Genomic DNA, 18,988 nt, shown 5'->3' with positions numbered 1-18,988 from the left:
TCATTACCAGTAACATCTAGAATCACTCCCTACCTACACATTTACCAAGACGAAGGGAGCTCCCAGTTGCCATTACATTTCCAACCCCTTCCTCGCACATCTTTCTTCTCATTCCACATTATACAACTAGATTTGGCAACATTTTTCCTTAACAGAGGTCAAAATTAGGTGTTCTGACACAAAACCAGAAAGCAAGAATAACCCAAATGATGTCCATGGAGTTCTCCTACATGCTATAAATGAAAGCACCATTTGACCCAATGGTAATACAAAGTGACTCAAACAATGATGACACATGGAAAAAAATTACAAAAGCCAAAAGCCAATAGTAATTTCCCAACAGTGCTTCCCACATTCTTAGGTCTTAGATTTTATTATCATTGCTTCTGTTAGACGCAATGTAAAAATAAAAATAATTAAAAGAACCACTCATACCAGTCTGTCTAGAGGACCACTGGGGGGAAAAAAAAAAAAAAAAAAAAGCGAGGAATAGGGTGGTTGTCCATTCACAAATTTGTTTAGGGCTGCCCTAGGAGCCTGCCAATGTTACTGAAACATCAGCTTGTTGCTTGATTCATAAACTTCAGTTCAAAGCAATTACAATTCACTTTTACTTGCAGCTGATACCAATTCTGACCCAGCCTTTTAGAAAGGGTAATGGCATATTACTTCAGTATCATCAATTAAATACTTCATACTAAATGTATGTAAATGGCAATAATAGACATTTTAAATTCCTTTCCAGTACTTTGCAAGCAATTTTCTTTCAGCGCTATAGAATATCAAGATTACAGGCTGTCAGTATCATTCTATACACTTTCACACTACATAACATTCTCCAATGAAATAGAGACACATTCATTAATAAGAATTTATTAGCATATTTGGAAGAGATCTGCAGTAAATCTTCACAGCACAAAACTAAACACAGCTCCATGCTGAGTCCAAAGCACGCATGTTACTTCTTAAAAGTGCATGTCAAGCATCTTCTTAAAAACAAACAAGAAAAAAGAACGTCTCCCTCCCCCAGCAAAAAGGAAATGTATAAACTAACAAAAAAGCAAATGGTAGAAAACTGTATTTTGGACAAACCATGTCCATTCCAAAGAATTTTAATAGGCACCTACTGCAGCTTCTGGAATCATTGTTGCATGCATATCTCTAGTCATATTGGATTTCTCCTTCAGCTTTGACTGTAGTAACGTGTGTTCCATTACACCGATTTGTATGTCCATCTGAATGGTTTCTTGCTTCAGTTTTGTTAAGGCCTGTTTAATCTTCACTAGAGGAGCTGTTAAAAAAAAAAAAAAAGAGAAGATAAACAGAGCAACTCTGTCAGCTACTTAACAGAAAAGCATTATTTTCTATAATTCACTCCTTAAAATTGAGTTGAATGAACAAAAGGGCGTTCTACTCTAAAGACATGATTGTACTGATACATCATTTTTAATATGCAAGATACTTTAAAGATAGAAATACGCAATGACAATTTTGCTGTCTTTTTGACATCTAAGATCTGCATAAAGACGTGCATCAACATTAAGACAGGTCTGTCAATGATGTGTTTTCCTTGGCTGAGAGCTTTATCCCGGTACCTGACTTGGCATTTGGTAGAGACTGAAGACACCTTCAGCAGGAGGTCATCTCACCTGTGAAAAGCTATTAAAATGTTTTGTGCTCCATACTCTGCTTCTAATCCCTCACTTCCCACTATTATCACCCTAGGGATGCTGCTGCTGCATCACATTGCTCCTTATAATTCTGGGCTCTAAATTTTGTCCTGGCCCTTGGCCATGCCGTAATACAGAAAAGGTGTTGCAAGGCAGGAGAGTAGCTCCTTCACAGCAAAGCAAGGGTGCACAAAATTTCCTTAAACAATAACACTTAAAGCTACTTAAGTAAATTAGCTGTAATGTTTACAGTTAAATATGCATACAGCTTGCATATTTAGCCCTACTGTAACACACACCAATTTATTTCTGCATTTATACTCTTTATACATTTGCAACAGAATGCATTTATCAGCAAAAATCTCAAACAATCAAAACCCGAGTCCAAGACAATTAATTCAAATAGGCACGTAGCTTTAAGTATTAAAAAAGTCCAAACATCAAAACACCAAAATGAATTTTCTCACTGGCTCCAGCCAGCCTTAGTCAGGAGATCTAACAGCGACTGCTAGAAACTACTTCAGAATAAAAGGCATGGAACCTCTCAGGTGTGAATTTCTTCCAATAAGTTGGTAGCTATTCAAAACAGACATAACCCCCCTTTTTTTTTTTTCTTTGATTTTGACAAATAATTTATCAAAGGGGGAAATCCTAGAATATCTACCTTCTGCAGACTTACATAACATATTCACAGAGGTTTAGACTCTTGTTTTCCTTAGACACCTTTTAGAAATTAAATATTGATATTTTAGACTAGTCACTCAGTTTGGTCCTGTTTTATTTTTCTTTAATAACGGACAAATTATGTAGCTGTCACTTAGAAAACAGGTACTTGGTTTGAAGCAAAAACATACTTACCACCATCAGTCATACTGCTTCCTTTCTCTTCTGTTTCCTGCTTTACTCTCTCCAATACTTCTGTAATCTTAAAACAGATATTTTTTTTCTTAATTAAACCAGATGAATGTCAAGTTTAAAAAAGAAAACAACAAAATTCTCTGCTGAATAACTGCAAGTTTTAAAGAAATGAACTAAACTGTCTTAGTGGCATACAGAAGAACAATTTCTTTCAGCTGTTAAGAAAACTTAAATTTCACTAAATTAATGTTGTGAGAATTATGGCAGAAAGAGTAAAAAGCTGGCTGAACAGCATGGTGTCACTGAGAATCTGTGCATCCCAAATCAATAAAAATAACAGTGTATTTGCAGGTTTTGCTTGTATGTAGTTGTTGTATGATGCTGGATGGAAGACGGGAATCAATATCCCCGCAGACCAAGGCTCACCAAATGACCATGCCAGCTGCCCTTCTGGAAACGATTTCAGCAGGTTCCAGTGGAAACCCAAGAAACAGCACTGCAGCAAAAGAAGGTGCAGCAGCCAAGCCTGCTGGCACTGGTGCTAGTAGTAGGTATGTAAAATGCATGTGTGAAGAATAAAAGTGCATTTTAGTAGTGACTACCTAGCAACCAGTTTGCCTTTACAGACAAAGAAAAAGCAAATATATGATTCTAAGGTAAAGTCCAAGTAATAATTCAGTATTTTTGCCTATAATATAAAAACGACCCTTCATTACAGCTCCAATAAGCCTTTTCAGTAACAAAACCGAAACATGGCTGCACTGTTATTGCGTACCTACAGCGCTACTGGTATTGCCGAGGGGGCTGAGATTTGATGGAATGCTTGAAAGCAGATCAGTAGTAATATCCAGCGTGTCTAGTTTATCTCAGATACGCACCACTGCATCTACATAGTTTGTAGGCTGCCAATTAGTAACATATTAATCATTACTAATCAGTCAGTAACTTCCAAAGCACGAACACATTATAAATCTGAAGTAATTGTAAAGTATTCTCTTTTTCAAGCTTCCTTCAGAGTGAAATAGAAAGAAACTCTTAATTCTGCAGAATCTGTACGCTCAGAAATCGTTGCTAGAAAACTCTGATGAAACTGCTCTATTACCTCCTGAAGCTGGACTAGATGATCGTTGTAGGTCCTTCCAACTGAGCTATTCTATTATATTCTAACCATCTCAAGCTTGTTTTACAATTTCCAGCACATTCCTATGGTGTGACCTATTTTATGTGACTACTCCAGACGCTTTATCATCTAATAAATAAAGTGGGTTTCAAATTGTTAATTTTAACTAAAAATAAGAGTTAAACTTTTCTTCTTGCAAAGAATTATGGATGACTTGATTAATCCTTGATAATTCTAGGACACAGGTTATAGAATACAGAATATTTACCCTCTTTTACAAGCTGGGGAAATTAAGAGCCCACAATAGCTTACCCAACTTCACAAGTTAAAAATCAATGGCAGCCTGGGTTTAAAATTCAGGGACTGGACTAGATTGCCTCCACTAAACAAACAAATTAATCTTTTACCGTGAGAACAAATCAAAAAGAACTGGGTTCTTACAACTGCAAACACTAACTAAATGCCAACTCTCTGACGGTTGTTTTAAAATAAGCAAAAGCAATTACAGGAAGATGTGTTTTACCTCTGAAAGCACTCTAATCCTTTCAGTTACTCCTCCGCTTCCCTCCTGGTACTTCTCTTTAGCCTGGAAAGAAACATGGTTTTTGCTGTAGTGACAAAGCTGAAGGAATGTATGCAGACAGCTCAGAGACACCACCAAAACTTGCTCTCACACGTCCCAGTTCCAGAAACCCTCCCACAAAGGCCTGATGACGTCTACAGCACTACATGTATGAAGAGAGGCTTGAAACAACAGCCTCTGTAATGACTATAGTTTAAAAAAAAATTAAAGTTTAAAAAATTGTAATAGCCCTAATATGTACACAGTAAGAAGTTATGTTTTCTAATCATTTACTGAGGAAATAAAGAAAATTTGCCAGAATGCAGACAGAATTGAATCCTGAAACCCAGAATACTTCTTCATCAACAGTAAATTACTATCTTGAAGTTTCTCAAAGTTTAACAGTAAGACCAAGAGAAAGCACCGTGGTCAAATCCTGTTAGCCTTATTTTAACATCATGCCCACGAGCAGGAGTGCTAGCCACATGGCAGCTCATACAGGCCTCCTAACTAAGGGATGAAAAAGCTTCTCTAACAGCACTGTATTGGCATAAAAGCTAAATGAAGCAAAGTAATCAGAGTGCTTTGTGCATGTTAGCACGAGTAATCAATGTAAGAGATGAATGCTGGACCGAGACTGTAGTTTTTCCACTCCTCACAGATGTGTGAACTTCACAGGGAAAGCAGAACTAGCAATTTACTAGCTACTCAAGATTGGCAACAGATTTACATAATATTCAGGCAATATTCCCTTGTAGAATAGTTGAATAAAAATTGCTAGTTTAGCTTAAAAACTATATAATTTGACAGCCAATCAACATTTCCCCCGCTTTATATCCAGCAGCAGAATTCACAGATAACTCCTCCGAGTCTTCTTTGCTTTCACCCTCAATAGCAAGTTAATACTCGAGAAGACAACAACAAAAGACCAGGGCATTACCTCACTGAGCAAGGCTTGTGCTGAGCGGTACTCCTGAACCAAGTGCTCCAACTGATTGTTGATGTACTTTTCCCTGCTATTGATCTTTTCCAATGTTCTGCTGATTTCATTATGGAGTTTGTCAAGGTAACCCTAGAAAAAATATGTTTTGTGGGTTGACAGTACATAGATAGTATGCAAAGAGTATTAAAATGATGCTATAATTAAGAAAGAATATGGAAGCCTAAAGTGTGAGAGAAAAATAGGACAGAAATGCTGTGTTTAGCCAACAAAAATTATTCCTAATGTGTTCTGGTTTGCCTACCTCCAAAATACATTTCAAGCTTTACTGCTTCCATCACTCTCCCCACCTCCATTAATTACAAATGTCAATGTCAGTGAGTTACTCTAATAATAGTATTTGACAGTGTCTGGGGGTTTTTATCAGCACTTATTTTCAGATTGTACAATTGTATTATTCTATTTTACCCTCTGAAGTCAGGATGTACTTATGATAATCTATACGTTAATGAACCCCAAAATCCCTGCTAATCCTCACATACACACTTCTTTCCCAGAAGATATTCTGCCAGTCCTGCTGTCCCTAATCATCATGTCATGTTTCCCTTTTTAGTTTTACAGCATTAGGACAAATAAAATGAAGGGAAAAAATAAACCAAGGTAGTTCTTAACGTATATCAAATAAATGAGAAAATAAAAATGCTGACAGATCAGCTAAATACTCTGCACATACAAGACATACCCTAGTTTCCTTCAAAGAAGATTCAATTCCATCCTTATGCTGATGCATTTGATGTACATGAATCCTCCAATCCTAAAAGAGATGCCACAAAGTAAAACATAGGTAAGAACAACTTTTATCTTTCTCTTGTTACTACACAAAGGCTGCTATGCAAGGCAGGGTCAGTTCTCTTTTATACTATCACCATGTAATATTCTGCCACTGCCATGTTTATATCCAGAGGCACTTAAGCAAGTGCCTGCCTGTCACACGTGACACTCGGATTCATAAACAAACACTGACATCCTCACTGATACCACAGTAGCTATGCTTTGTAGAATCTGTTTCATCTTTGTAGAACTGTTTCTGCTAGAAAATACTCTGGGAGCAAATACTGAAAATACTGATTATAGCTGCATTAGCTCAGCTTCCTCTTAGACAAAACAAGTGCTTCAGATACCCAACAACTACCAGTTCCAGACTATCAGATCTTTTTATTCTTACTAAATATTCTTACTATTATCAGGAAGAACAGAAAGACACAAGAGGGGCAGAAATACCTAAACTTGTTTTTTGATAGTGGGACAAAATTAGAAGCAGAAGAATTATTTGCAGTTTTTAGGTCACAGGAAACATGCACGGACGCAGGGATGGGAGGTGAGAAAAGGTGCTGTTTTAACTCCATAGGTAGGCATCTTTTTCTCAGAAATCAATTCTAGTTCCCAAGCTTTATCACAAATTTTTCCTTATCAATGCAAACTTCTTACATCTCCCAGACCCAAAGCACAGCTGCAGACAGAGTGTAAGTTCAAAATGAAGCAGAGCAGCAGCACTGCAGAACACTGCTATTTCAGTATTGTGTTTCTGAATGTGCTAAAAATATTTTTAAGCTTTTGGCACTGTACTGGTCTAGGGGTGAAAAGAATATATTAATGTTAATAAATCTTTATTGCTTGAAATCAAACCTTAGGATACTTTCTTGTAAAATAGGCACTGTAAGGATACGTGGAAGATGACAGTGTTTGTTTCAGTAATACTATCTGATCAAGGATTTTATCAAAAAGGATGCTAAGCAAAACACAGAGAGGCACAAACCCGACCAACAAACAATAATGGAGACAGTAAAAAGAAACAAACCTGGCCAGTTACACTAATGGCTAAGGGTATGGGAGCCCAAGAATGTATAGGTACAATTATCTGATAGAAGACCTTGTCAAAATGAGACAAAGAAAAAGGGGAGGAAAAACCCCAAACCTACAGAGACACAAATCTGTCAGGCAAACACTAACAGAGACAAGGACAGGAAACAGAGCCCATCAGCCACACTAACTATTGGGCTATCAAGAAACTGCAAGCATCACTTCAAAGCAGCTGAACCTGGCCCTTGCAACTGGTAAGAATGCAAACCTAAGGATTCTGGACGTTCCGGATGAGGGTTGGTGCAACTATACAAATTGAGGAAGCAACATGCAGGGGAAGGGGACTAAGGAGGAACAAACTGGGGGACAGAGAGGGGTGTAAGAGGGGCTAGTCATGTGTAAACTGTTGCCAGTGAGTCCACTTGTCTGCCTGAGCCCTGTGTCTGATCACTGCAGTCTGCACTATTTTTTTATTAAATTATTTTTTAATTCTCTTTCTCCGCAACCTTTCTCTACCCTGTGCATGTACAAGCACTGCAAGGGTGAAGTGCCAGCTGCTGGTGAGAGGTATGTGGAGCCAGCAACGGGAATCAGAACAGGGCTGCAGATGTCCCAGGCCTGTGGGGGGCTGCAGCCGGAGAGAGTGGGGGGGTCTCTGTGCCAACCACAGGAGCAGCTGAAGGTCTCAGCCACCAGGGCAAGACCAGCACGTATCCCAAAATCCAGCTACTGGGAAGGACCAGTGTGAATAAAGCAAGTGAGGGGCTCAGTACCAGCAACTAGAGCAGGACTGTGGGTCACAAGCTTGTGCTGCTGGTGCCAGCTACTGGAGGGGGGACAGGCAGCGTTTGCATCTCCCCTAAACCAGCTGTGCTCATGTAAAATCTGATAGCAGACTTAAAACTGAATTAACCATCAAGTAGTAGGCCCTAGATCTAGGCCTGGGTACGAAGCAGGCAGGGGGTGTACACTGGTACTCAGGGGGACCCACAAATGCAGAGTGCCCTTAAGACGAGCGCGTGAGTGTCTGCATCTGCTTGTTGGCAAGCATCAAGCCGGACTAGCCAGCAAGTGGAAGAGCAGCAAAACAGTTAAGATGGCCCAAGATCCAGGCAGGGGGATCAGAGAGACAGAAGGACCATGCTGAGAGTTGAGGGATCCATAAACGTGCATGCGTTACTCAATCTAGAGAGAAGGGGAGCTGTGCTTTCACCACTGAACTTCAATCTTCATTAGCTGAAGAGGCAGGGGGCCTGGCTGTCTATATTTACATTTTATGGGAGTCCTACAAGTGCTGTTGAAGACAGGGCCTTGTTTATGGCAGTTTGTGTAGCTGGCCATGTCAGGGTCCTGTGTGTCTCTGTGATGCACACTTACTTCGCTACTGGCTGAACCTGTGAACAGGAAAGAAGCAGGAAAGAAGCAGGAGCTGCATCCACCCGTCTGGGATGGGGACCTGCAGGTCCCCAGGCATGTGGGGCTGGGCTGAAGCAACTGAGCAAGAGGAATTCCCAACCCCGGAGCTCTGAAGGATACAGCCACTTATACAGCCGCACACTTAAACATGTGCCATCCTTCAACCGCAGGCAGTTGCACTGACCTGACGTGAGGCTGTTCCCCTGCGCAGGACATGCACTACCAAATGACGGGTGCTTGTGTCTCACTATCTCTGAAGAGCACAGCTGAGCATCTCCAACAGCTGTTCAGCCCATGAGGTTCACCTGCTGTCTACAATTGTGCTGCTGCCCGCTATCCTCTTCTGGAACAAAACAAAGGCTAGCAGAGAAAATGTGCTTATGTTGGGTTTTAAGTTTGCAGCAGACTCAAGAGCTTTTGTTGGTCTGGTGACAGTTCTTCACAATTTGCCAAACTCTAGAGTTTAAATAAAAACTACAAATGCCTCCTGCTCTGCCCCAACCCCCTCCCTAGCCCAGGACTTCACAAATAAGATCTAGTTTTTAATGCCACTGATTAACCCATTAACCCTTTCCTGGTACTATGCTTACATGCATAGCCTAGGACACAGAATAGGATGCTTTTCTTGTAGAATAAAAAAAGGCCAAACACTCCTCTCCAGTTATTTCTGAAAACATGAAAGCACAGAAACTAGAAAAAGAAGAATCCCCCTTTCATGTTCATTTTGACATAATCCTTAAAGCCAAGAGATGGTACATTAAACTGGAACCTAATAAACCTCAGTTCCTACAGTGGCTTTAATTTCCCATGTACGTCTAAGTTTTCATTTCTTACTGTGAGAATCAAGCATGACGTTCTCTGTAACAGATGGGCTTGCCAAGGCTCAAACCAGGCAGTTCTTCACACAGAAGAATGTAGTAGGACAGACAAGCAATTTAGTGGACAGTTGAGAGCTTAGCCTGGTTTTGGCAAGATAATTATCTTTCACTGAATTCTGTAACACTGCTGCGGATTGCTCCAACATCCCAACTAGCTAGGTCACTACCAATGAGCAATTCCAACACCGCGCTGATCTGTGTGTGCTACACAAGCTCCTAGTAAGAAGGGTTACGGCAATGCCAGGAATAGGTCCTAGGTCTGGACTTGCCAAAAGATAGATGTCTACTTCTAAGGTGCTCATTCTTGACTGTTTGAAAGAGATCACGGAGAGAAATACACATTTCTAAAAAATTATGAATTCATCTTGAAGTAGTTATCTGGATAGGTAAGTAAAATCACTTTTAACAAGTACTCTTTTTTGCTGAACACAAGGAGAGACCATGATGACTAGATCAGAGAGGTACAGACCTACTTTATTGTCAGGAAAAATTTGGCAAGATTAATTCCATATAATCAATCTTTTATGTGGTTGACAAATGTTGAAGATAAGAAGTTCATCAGCTCTATTCCAGGAAGGTGTTTTGATAGCTGCCCAACTGAGGATATAATTTTTCAGAAGTGTGAATACACTGGAAATGTTTTTTAACAATTGAAGACGTTTCCACTGAATAAATATATGGACATAAATATACAGAAATAAGGTGCCCTGTAAGTAGCAGAAAAATTTATTCTTACATAATATTGGGAAAAAAAACCTACTGCAAATTATGGCTTCTAGGGTCAAAGTAAGCGACAAAGGTTCAGACAAGATAGCACTGGAGAGCCTGTTATTCACAATTCTTGGCATGACAAAAGAAAAAATTGTAAATGGGAAGTGGACAACACTGATTGAAATAAAACTTCAATCACCGTATGTACACACACAAATCCAATCTCCCATACCTTATTGTCAGTCCTGACTGTAACTTTCAGCTGTGGAAGCACACGTTCCACTTCCAGATTCCATTCTGCTGCATCTGTTGTGGACTGTAAAATCTCTTCTTGCTTTGCAGCGTCACTCATGTCCTATGCAAAAATCACAGAGTTTATATTAAAAAAAAAAAAAAAAATCATCATTATGCATAGTAAGAACTGTTAGAAATCATGTTACAATGGCTTATAGTGTTCATAATCAGAAAAATATTTATGTTCAGAATGATTGAGACTACAGATGTAACAGATTAATGGATTTCTTGAATTCCTAAAGATTAGGAATTAAAATGAATATAGCTTCTCATCATACTTACAATTGAAAAGAACAAAATGTATATAACAAGAAACCATAACACGTTCCAGAAATAAGGGGGGGGGGGGGGGGGGGAATGATTAAAATATATTCCAGAAAGTAATACTATGTTTCCCTAAAACTCTCTGCAAAAATTTCTTGAAAATGTTTCCAGCAACCTTGCAGTGATACCAGTTTCAAAACTGGCTGCACATTTTTCTTTTAAAAATAAGCTCAGACATTTCAGCTGGAACATTTTTTCAAGGTTAGACTATACAAGGATTTTCAGACTTAAATCCAAAAGAAATAAATTGCTGCTACAGATGTAAAAATCTCTCAACAGAGGACTGGCGGGTAATAACTTACTGATCTGTATGTTTCTGCCTTCAGAACATTCAAGTCAATAAAATTTTCTTCATTGTCTGACTCTTCTTCCTTAAGGAAAGTTGCAAAATAAGACTTCAGTAAGTACTGCAAGACCTTTCTCAATGATTTTAGTATGCAGGAGCACAAGAAAAGGAGTATTAAATTCCGCATTTCTGAACAAAACAAGACATGGAGATTTTCTGATAATGGAGCTTGTATTTACTTAAAATCTTATGAGGATACACAATATCTGGAACAAGCTAGAAGATGAAAGCTGCCCCAAATTTCCCTCAGGGTGCAACAGTATTTCAGAACTACACCAACTGACCAAGAAAAAAAACCCAAACCCAAGCCCTCTCACAAAAATTATTATCAACAACACAAAAAAATTATCAACAGTTGTATGGTAACCATAATATCTTAGGTGTTTCCTAAAGCTTTACATTAAAAATAAAAATAAACCAAAACAAAAACCAAACCATAACCATACATGAACATAGTTTTCAAGATGTCATTCGCCCTACATATTTTGAATTGCAAAATGACACATTTTCAGTGTGCAGAGGCAATCAATTTGTTTTCTTGCCCAAGACACTACACGCTGGGCTGACAGTTTTATAGATTTCTCTATTATAATCTCAAAATTGCATTTCTCAGTGACCACAATCAGCTCAGAGCCCATCACTGCATACGTAAACTCAAAAGATGCTTTTTCTGTGCACTACCCTCTATCTATACTGAATTTCACCTGCTATTTTATCACCCATACAGTTCACCCTTCTGCACCTGGCCCATCTGTAGCTCTCTGTTAGCTGTCTTTTCCACCCAGGTAAAATTTCATCATTCACCTCCTTGCTAGACAAATCATGAAAACTACAATACAACAGGTCTTAGCGTAGAACCCTTGAAGACTCAGTGAAAACCTGGGAGCTTATTCCTTTACCTTACCTAGTTTTTAACTAACAGGGACCACTTCATTTTCTTCTGGCATGTTTGGGCCCTAGTCCCCTTAATACTTGCAAGAAATTAATGGTGACTAGATTGGGACTATCTTTTGCTAAATGGACAATATATTATTTGTGCAGCACTTAGAAGACCATATGACAACACTACTATAACAACAAGACTAGTTATCAGAACTGAGAAGTCAAACTATGCAGATTTCCTTGCACACCCAGCCTCGCTGGCTACTGCTGCCTACCTAATACGAGCTACCCAATTCCCCAAGATTTACAGAACTAGGCTTGTCTGTCAGCCTCATCAACTTTATTCAGAAGAATCAAAACCAAAGAATAACCAATGAACGTCAGCATTAGTATTTGACTGCTGGAAGTACTGCTAAATTCAATTATGGATATAGCAAATACATCCAGGACATACAAATATATTGGCAGCAACAATGGACTTGGGGGAAAAAAAATTGCATCGTCATATAATTATTCCCTGTAGAACCATTAGGGGCTCTAGAAAGTGATTATCCACTTTGTATAAACCTAGCTCAATGGTTTTATTAACAGGTAAACTTACAAAAGCTAATAGAACATGTTATTTGTGAAAATCATGGCCTAAGATACTACCTGATAGCAAATATAGAGGTTCTTTGAATGGTTTCAACTGTGCTTTAGCTAACTGTTTCGTCTCCACTTCCCAGTTTTAAATGGATTAGGCATTAACAAGACACAGAAAAGAGCAGACAGCTAACTGTTTTCGTATCTAAAGCTTTTAACCAACAGGTTACTTTTTTTTGAGGCCGATCAAACACACAATACAGAATGTCTTTTATTCTTCTCAGAATTATCCATGACTTCTTCTGTGGAGACTTCAAAGCTGACAAAAATGCAAGCAGACATCCATATAACAATGTTTGCATATTGTATGGAATTTAAGAATAGAAGTTTGGCATTTTTCTTGGCTAATAATGAGAAAAATAACGCAATACTTAGGAAAACTATGAGAAGAGGAAGAAAATAAGCAAATTCTTCAACTGTTACATTCTTGTGGACTATTGTGTTATACAAATTGGGACTATAATCAGAACCATATGATAATATTGCTGGCAGTCAATTTCCAACTTTTATGACCTTTAATTTTTCCTAAGCACTTGAAAAATGTGAACACAAAAATGGAATAGTTGTGGCATTTTCTATCCAGTATTAATGGGCCTTAATACACCAGAAAAATGTTTTCTTCTCAAGTAATTTACTGACACGTAAGCACTTCCAGGCACACAGCTTTCAATATTTTGGTTTTGCTCTACGTTTACTTTGCACAGAACCATCAGCTTTTGGAGAAACTGGATATGAAATAAACTTCTTTTTGTAATTTTCACTTTAACTGTCTGCAGTCAAATTCCTTCTCCAAAAAAGCCTGCTGACTTGTTTAAGTCAGCAGAAGAGGACTCACTTCAAAACTGACAAGAGGCCTGTGAAAGTGACAATGTCTTGAGATCACATTATACTACCAGCTTACAATGAAGCACCTTCTCTCATAAAAATCATCTTCTCAGAAAGTCAACCACCAAGAAATTACTTCTGTTCAACATCCATCCACCAGTAAGTCCTAAAAGCATATTTGAACTTACAGGTGTATTTCATAGGCTGTTTCATAGACACGACAACTTCACTGTAGTCATTATAGTTAAAAAGCAGGAACAAATAAAACAACTGATCCTCAAACACTGACTCTATGTAATTTTAATGTTTGGTTAGATTCCACTTCACTTTCCGTTACCTATAAATGCAGAGAAGAACATATGCTCTGTCCCGAAGAGTTAACAACCTTACCTGAAAGGAAACAAAAACTCTACAGCAAAGCTGACAATGCAGGAATGGAGATGCACTGTCATTTGGACAGGGCAATTGAACAGCTAATAGAAAAGACTCATTAAACAAAACTGAAGAAAATGAGCAATGAGTAAAAATTTCCTCATAGTTGAGCAATACTAATAATCAAAACCAGTCAGGTAAACCTACCACAACATCCTCTTCCAGTTTATTAAGTGTTAATTCTGCGTTATCTTCTGTTATTTCTTCTTCTTCTAGTTCTTCTGTTGGATATGCTGGCCTGAAATTAGTTCACAGAACAGCACAACTTTTAAACACAGTACATGGGAAATACCTCTAAACTGCTCCTAAGCAAACAGAACATTTCATGAGAATTATGGGCGAGGTTGAATATGACTAGACAGCGATTATAAAATTAACAGTCAGACTTAAAAGTCTTTGTTCATCTTAGTCTGTCTTAAAAGTAAGGGCTAGTTAAAATGCCCAGCAGTACAGTACAATGCCCAGCAGTACAGTACATTCATACTATAAAGACATTTGGGAGTATTGTTTTCGCTTTTGGTCTAACCTCTTAAAATTCAAGTGCAAGTCACCATCGATTTACTTTCAGCCTACAGTAAAATTTGTGTACTAACCAGAAGTAACAGTAAAATATTTCCAAGGTAGAAATTACTTTACTATATCCATTTCAAAACCCATCATAAAGAAAGAATGAAATAACACTTCTAAAGAAATTTTCATATACTTGAAATTGTCTGTCATCTACTTTCTCCTAAGATTTGCTTCAGATTAAATACTCAAAGTTACTGTAGCCTACTTGTAACATGACCACATACTGTGCATCCCTCCAACTGAAGAGGTCAAGAATTTAGCTATTGACTGATAGGACTTAAAAGGACACAAACTGTTGCAACTCAACTGTCAGATTAACATTCCTATGCAGTTATGCATAGGAAAATGACCAAAAAATATCATCCACCAGACCTTTATTAATTAGCTAAGTTTATTAATGGCCCACACTCACCCTGCTGGTAATAGACTAAATCATGTGAAATTGCATTAGGAATCAATTGGTCCCACTGCTTCAAGCCTTGTTGAATTTTGCATCTCATGAAACATCAAGTAACTTTGGTTTTAGTCCTTACTAGTTTTTGTCTTTACAACTTACATTTGTTTGCTGAAAAAAAAATGCATAAGGGAAGATGCTTAAAAGTGTACTATACCTTTTCCAGCTAAAGCCAGTGTATTTCAAGGCTTCTTCAGCTAAACAGTCAAGAACATAGCACACTTGCTCTCCGTAACCTGCCTTTAATTTTGAGGGAGGAAAATCCACAGGCCTTCCCTAAAATAAAGAGATGTGCTGTTTACTAATGGCTGCTCAGCCTGAGCTTCCTCTCAAGGAGGTAACAAGATTTTTTACACTTAAACCGAAGTGTCCATTGTGTATGAAGATTTTACTAATGTTAACTCATATTCTTCCCCTATGCAGCTCCAATCAGGCAATAGAAGGGAAAACAGCAACCCAAGGAGCACATACAGCATCAAAATCCTAAGGCATCTCGTACAAGGATACTCACAGACAGCAGAAAAGTCAGAAGCCACAAGGGAGCTAGATGGTCAAGCACACAAGTGATACGCTGGCAAAGTAAGAACAGCTATGGAGAAACTCAAGCACTGAGACAACCACCAGCTTTTCAACACTGTCTTGTTTGTTCCAGATTTTATTTATAAAATTTTTATTTACTGCTGTCTGCAGAATAAACATCTTAGTTCGTTACAGTTTAACTCCTTTAGAGAAGTGTTCTTAACATCATTCACAGCTGCACCACAGTATAATCTTCCGTAAGATTGACTTCCTTTAAGTCAATATACTCTCCTGACCTTTGGCATTTTGTTTTTTTAATATTGAAAAATATCCCAATAGTTCCTTGCAATTCATGCAGCCTTTTACTCCTTCACAAAAAAGAAAACAAACAAACAAACAAACACACACAATTCTAAACCATTTCCTTCACTAAGAATTATACCATTGACTTTGGCAGGAGCAGGATCACAAGCACTGTGCAACCTTTCCAGATAAAATCTCTAAATTACTACTATAAATGAACAATACTACAAGAAGTAAGCCCAATTTAATCCATTGTACGGACTGTGGAACAAAAATAATTTAAATCATATATAATATTGTAAGACTGGTTTTGTAAAAATTAGCAAGTAGGTAGAGATGGTGTAAACTTCCAATTAACTAATTAACATACTGCAAACTTATAGATAGGAAAAGTCTGTCCAGTTCTCAGGAACATAATCAGACAGGAGAGGAAGTGTGTCATTACTGTTACTTCTGAAGGTGATGCACGTGCTTGAAATATGCTTGGGAAAACAGCATGTTCAACACTTACAAACGATCGCAATTCTGAGAGTACATTTGCTATTATTGCATTGGGGTCATCACACTCCTGCGGCTGTTCGAAGGGATGTCCTGCTTTAGTGATAAGCCAAGCAGCAAGGGTGCAAAACATAAAGAACTGCTCACCGGGATTAGTGGGCAGTGCAAAGTAGTGCCTGTTTAAAAAGGGGAAAAAAGGGTAAATATTTTGAGCTTTTGAAGCTCTTACAGCATTATAGGCCAGCAAAGGCTAGAGAGGAGTTTCTTTAACCGACCTTCTCAATGAGTGATCCATCTGAACTAAATTCAGGATGCCTAGTTTCACACAAACCCATAGTAGGCTAAGTTTTCTACACGCAGCTATCTGTTTAAGCAAGTTACTAATCCAAGCTTCCAAGGAATCGAATGGAAACTGAGTAGTTCTCTCCCCTGCCAGCAGGACTATACAGCTTCAGTTAACCACCACCAAATTTCCCCAGAAACCCAAGTTACTCCTCTTATTTACCTTGTCTCAAGTCACAATGAGCTCAGTTCTGTTCTCATCTAATTTTAGGGATGCAGAATCCATCTCGTGACTTCATACAATACCACCATTGACTAATTAAAAGTCTATGCAATGGATTTATTAAAATGGTCCTTGCATAACATAAAATACTTAAAAGCTCAAAAGAATGAAAAGTCAGAGATCCGCAACTGCCAATAACTTGTAGGCCATGACTGAGCTGAGATTTAGCAAAATCTCAGGCATTTTTCATAGGGCAAGTGATTTACACTGCAAGAAAAAAATTAAATTTGAAAAATATGCTCTGAACAGACTGGCAAAAGTGATTGATAGCTACTGTCAATATCACACAGCAAACAGCCTACTTGAAAAACAAAATTAAAATGATCCACTGCTAAAGCTTTATATCTTTACCCATGACACTGGAAGCCAGGGTGGATTTGTCTCATCTTTTATCTACTTCAGAACACACGGACAAATGCTTTAGAAGCACATATTGCTTTCCATTAAGGGAATTTAGACAAAAAGCACAAAGAAAGGTGTCTGTTTTGGGTTATATGACTATGCCTTTTCAAAAATCAGTAAGTAAATAAACTTTGCACAGAGTGACCACGTGAAACCTTGAATGGTACTTCCCTAAGGAGGTGAGAACAAATTTACTAAGCCTCACTGCCTAGAGACGTGTCTTCTTCCTGCATACTGGCCTTACGCACGCCATTATACCACAGTAACTTCACCTCCTGTTGCCTTAACACCCCCAAATACTCCTCCTGACAACAGCAACACATCTAGTTCCTTTTGCTCCAGTTCCCCAAATCTCTTCCCCTTCCAATAGTTCTGAAGACTGGCAAGAGGCTGGTTTACTTAAATCAATGCATAAGCTCAGATCAGGAGCATGTTTTTGGAGTGATCCTTCTACTCATCCTCACCTACTGTGCTTCGAGTTGCGTTAGAGAGCAAGGTACACAAACTGAATCTATTTCGGATCACAGTAAATTGAAAGATGTGGTACTAATGAGAATTCATTAGTCAGACCACGATTTGTCCCCCTGCTCAGTAAAGGTTTGCTTCCTGGCTCCAAATATACTGATGGCCTGACAGCTGGCTTATAGCCCCTGTGCCTGTACTCCAGCATCTTTCCCAATAATTAGGACAATGTTTTTCCCCCTACCAAACTTGCTTACAGAAATCTTAACTGTGTGCCATGCTGCTGTGGAGCCTAGTTAGAACTGACAGTTGGATTTGGAAGTTATTTGGGCTGGTGGATATTTCCCAGGTTTCCCGTCTCCCACCATTATTAAAAAAAAAAGAAATAATTACATACTAAACAAATATGTAGTAGATATGAGAAATCAGAGCTAAAAGCAACAGGTCCAAGCCCCCTTACAAATACCACAGCCACGTACTTACAATACAAGAAATTCACTTTGAGTTATTTTTTGCACAGATACACTGGCATGTAGGTACTGGGGGCAGGGAAGATCAAGCGACGTATTTACTTATCACATCTCAGCCCTCAGCGGGACCTCCCATTTTTAAAGCTTCAAAATCACACAGGGAGCTGCGGAGCTGTCTGTCAGCTTCTGCCCTGACCCGAGCGCCTCGTCCTCCGAGCGGCAGCCTCCCTCCCCCGCGGCGCGGCCCTCGCGGCGGCCCCGGCAGCTCCGGGCCCTCACGCCTAGAGCTCCGTGCCACGCCGGGACCCCGCCCGCAGCCCCGCGAAAGCCTCCCAGGCCAGGCCGCAGGCCTCCCTGGGGCCCTCCGCACCCCCGGGCAGCGGCGCCAGCCGGCCGGCGGAGCAGGCGAGGGGCACCTGGAGAGCGGCCGCATGTTGTGAGGCCGCAGCGCCTCATCCTCGTAGTTCAGTAGCTTCAGCTTGTCCAGCAGGTCCTCCATCAGCACGAACGTATGATAGGCCGCGCCCGGGCCCCGCTCCGCCGCCGCCCCCTCCTCATCCCGCTCCCGGTCCCGCTCCCGGTCCCCCACCCCGCGCCGTGGAGCCCCGCCACCCCCCACGGCCTCCTCCGCCATGTTGGGGCCCGGCCGCCGCCGCCACCCGTAACCGAGGCAACCAGCCCTACCAATCCCCACCCGTCTCGTCCTCGAAGCCCACCTCCTGCCCCAATCACACGCCGGGAAGCTGCGCCTGCCCATGGTGAGGACCAATAGTGATGAGGCATTCTAGGATCATCAGCCAATCACTAATCCAACTCAGCGACAGGGACCGCCTCACCTCGACTCTCTCTACCAACCGCCGCTGAGGGGGCGGGATTGTAACGCGTCGCGTTCGCAACTTCCGCCCAGTAACCATGGAGACGGCGGGCACCGCGTGAGGGCAAGATGGCGGTGTTGTTGTGATGCAGGAGCGTATTATTTCAATCC

At 39.9% G+C, this 18,988-nt stretch overlaps 1 protein-coding gene across 1 annotated transcript; it reads right to left on the bottom strand.

The window, feature by feature from the left end:
* Nucleotides 1-857: 857 nt before the first annotated feature.
* On the bottom strand, nucleotides 858-18,651 carry IFT57 (intraflagellar transport 57). The gene is made up of 11 exons (XM_040583113.1): nucleotides 18,420-18,651; nucleotides 16,118-16,280; nucleotides 14,942-15,060; nucleotides 13,908-13,998; nucleotides 10,936-11,004; nucleotides 10,248-10,370; nucleotides 5,893-5,964; nucleotides 5,151-5,282; nucleotides 4,172-4,234; nucleotides 2,529-2,595; nucleotides 858-1,291 (listed from the first exon to the last, which is right to left on the bottom strand). The coding sequence occupies exons 1-11, from the start codon at nucleotides 18,635-18,637 to the stop codon at nucleotides 1,113-1,115; spliced, it is 1,296 nt and encodes a 431-aa protein (XP_040439047.1). The 5' UTR covers nucleotides 18,638-18,651; the 3' UTR covers nucleotides 858-1,112.
* Between the last annotated feature and the right edge of the window lie 337 nt (nucleotides 18,652-18,988).

The sequence above is a fragment of the Falco naumanni genome, chromosome 2 (genome assembly GCF_017639655.2).
Source record: "Falco naumanni isolate bFalNau1 chromosome 2, bFalNau1.pat, whole genome shotgun sequence".
Taxonomy (NCBI): Eukaryota; Metazoa; Chordata; class Aves; order Falconiformes; family Falconidae; genus Falco; species Falco naumanni.
This window is presented reverse-complemented; position numbering and strand designations above follow the sequence as displayed.